The sequence below is a fragment of the Myotis brandtii genome, unplaced genomic scaffold (genome assembly GCF_000412655.1).
Source record: "Myotis brandtii unplaced genomic scaffold, ASM41265v1 C42400510, whole genome shotgun sequence".
Classification (NCBI taxonomy): Eukaryota; Metazoa; Chordata; class Mammalia; order Chiroptera; family Vespertilionidae; genus Myotis; species Myotis brandtii.
In genome coordinates, this window is record NW_005323546.1 from 1 (window position 1) to 1,414 (window position 1,414).

Below are 1,414 nucleotides of genomic sequence, written 5' to 3' on the forward strand. Positions count from 1 at the left end.
GACTTGCCTGTCTTACAGTTCCGGTTTTTTCTCCTCTTCCTTCCTATTAGCTTCAACTCTGAAAGATGACCAGAAATCTCGGATAGAGAAGAACCTCATCAATGTTTTAATGGTAGGTTGGAATTCTTCGTGTAAAGCGAGTTCTGAGGCTGTGTGTGCGGAGATCTGAATCCTGCATGTGTGTGTTCTGTAACTAGCTGAGCGAGTGTGTAACTCTGTGTTGTGCAGAACGAAAGTCCTGAGCCTGAGCCTGACTGTGACGGCGCCGCTGTGAAAACTGCTCAGAAGCTGTGGGCGGACCGGGTCTCCCTGGCCGGCAGCAACGTGTTCACCGTCGGGGTGCAGCACCTCGTGCCGTTCGGTGGGTGGCCGCCATCTGCAGTGTTATTTTAGGGAAAGTATCCTTATTTCTACAAAACGAGTAGGTGCAGAATAATAATTATAAAAATCAAAGAATTGTCTAAGTGTAGTCATTTTATGAATAAACTAATTTTATTTATTTTTCCCCATTGATGATCAAAATTTTAAATAGTTTATGTCTTAAGTTTACTTTGTTCAGTTGTAGTTCAGATGTTATTTGAAGCACATTTGAAAAGTCTTATTTGAAACACATGTGCTTTACTGTCTAGGGCAGGTATTTTGGAATAAATTAAAAGCAACAAAATGGTTCTTTTTCCTTTAAAATACTATGTTACATGTCAGGAGCAATGGTGTTTTTAAGATTAATGCTGGTTTTGGAACTGTAGTTTACTTAAATTTGGTTTGTTTTTAAAAAGTGAGTTCCCTTTGTGTGCATCGAAGCACTTCCCACATAGCAGCCGGTGAGAACATGCATGTGGGTGCGTCCTTTCCGCAGAGCGAGGATCGGAGAGCCGTGTGTGAGGGCCCGGATGTGCTGGTGTGTGACTCGGCCCCTCTGTTTCTTTCCAGTGCAATGCAAAGCCAAGTTCCACGCCCCCAGTTTCCACGTTGATGTGCCTGTGCAGTTTGATATTTATCTGAAGGCTGACTGTCCACATCCCATCAGGTTCTCTAAGCTCTGCGTCAGCTTTAACAACCAGGTAAAGGTGCCAGCTCACGGGCCTCACCACGTGTGAATCTTATTGCAGCTCCCGTGAAGTTAGATAGAGTGAGCTTAGCAAGCTTTAGGTCCTAATGATTTTGTAGGAAATTAAACAATGTGTATAGTTCTCAACTTCTACATCAGTAATTCAAATTTAACATTTTTCCTACTATTTTTGTTTTTCACTCCATGCTTATGAAATCTAAGAACTTTTGTCTATGTATTTTTGTAATATGTAACTTGAATTCCAAATAAGATATATTCAGAATGAATATAATTTTCAAAATCACTTGCTCTGCATATAGCATTGATATTAGTTTTTCATTATTAAACTACTAGAGGCCCAGTGCA

General features: G+C 40.8%; 1 protein-coding gene across 1 annotated transcript; it reads left to right on the forward strand.

Moving 5' to 3' along the window:
- The first annotated feature begins 6 nt into the window (after positions 1-6).
- LOC102243961 (trafficking protein particle complex subunit 11-like) lies at positions 7-1,133 on the forward strand. Its single transcript, XM_005852973.2, has 3 exons — positions 7-112; positions 229-361; positions 931-1,133. Exons 1-3 carry the CDS (start codon positions 110-112, stop codon positions 1,095-1,097), a joined length of 303 nt encoding a protein of 100 aa, XP_005853035.2. The 5' UTR covers positions 7-109; the 3' UTR covers positions 1,098-1,133.
- Positions 1,134-1,414: the final 281 nt, after the last annotated feature.

What these genes read in the sequence shown, in the direction of transcription:
- LOC102243961 (XM_005852973.2), top strand. An exon ending in GCAGCACCTCGTGCCGTTCG is followed by an intron (nt 362 to 930) that starts GTGGGTGGCCGC and finishes GTTTCTTTCCAG; the next exon opens with TGCAATGCAAAGCCAAGTTC.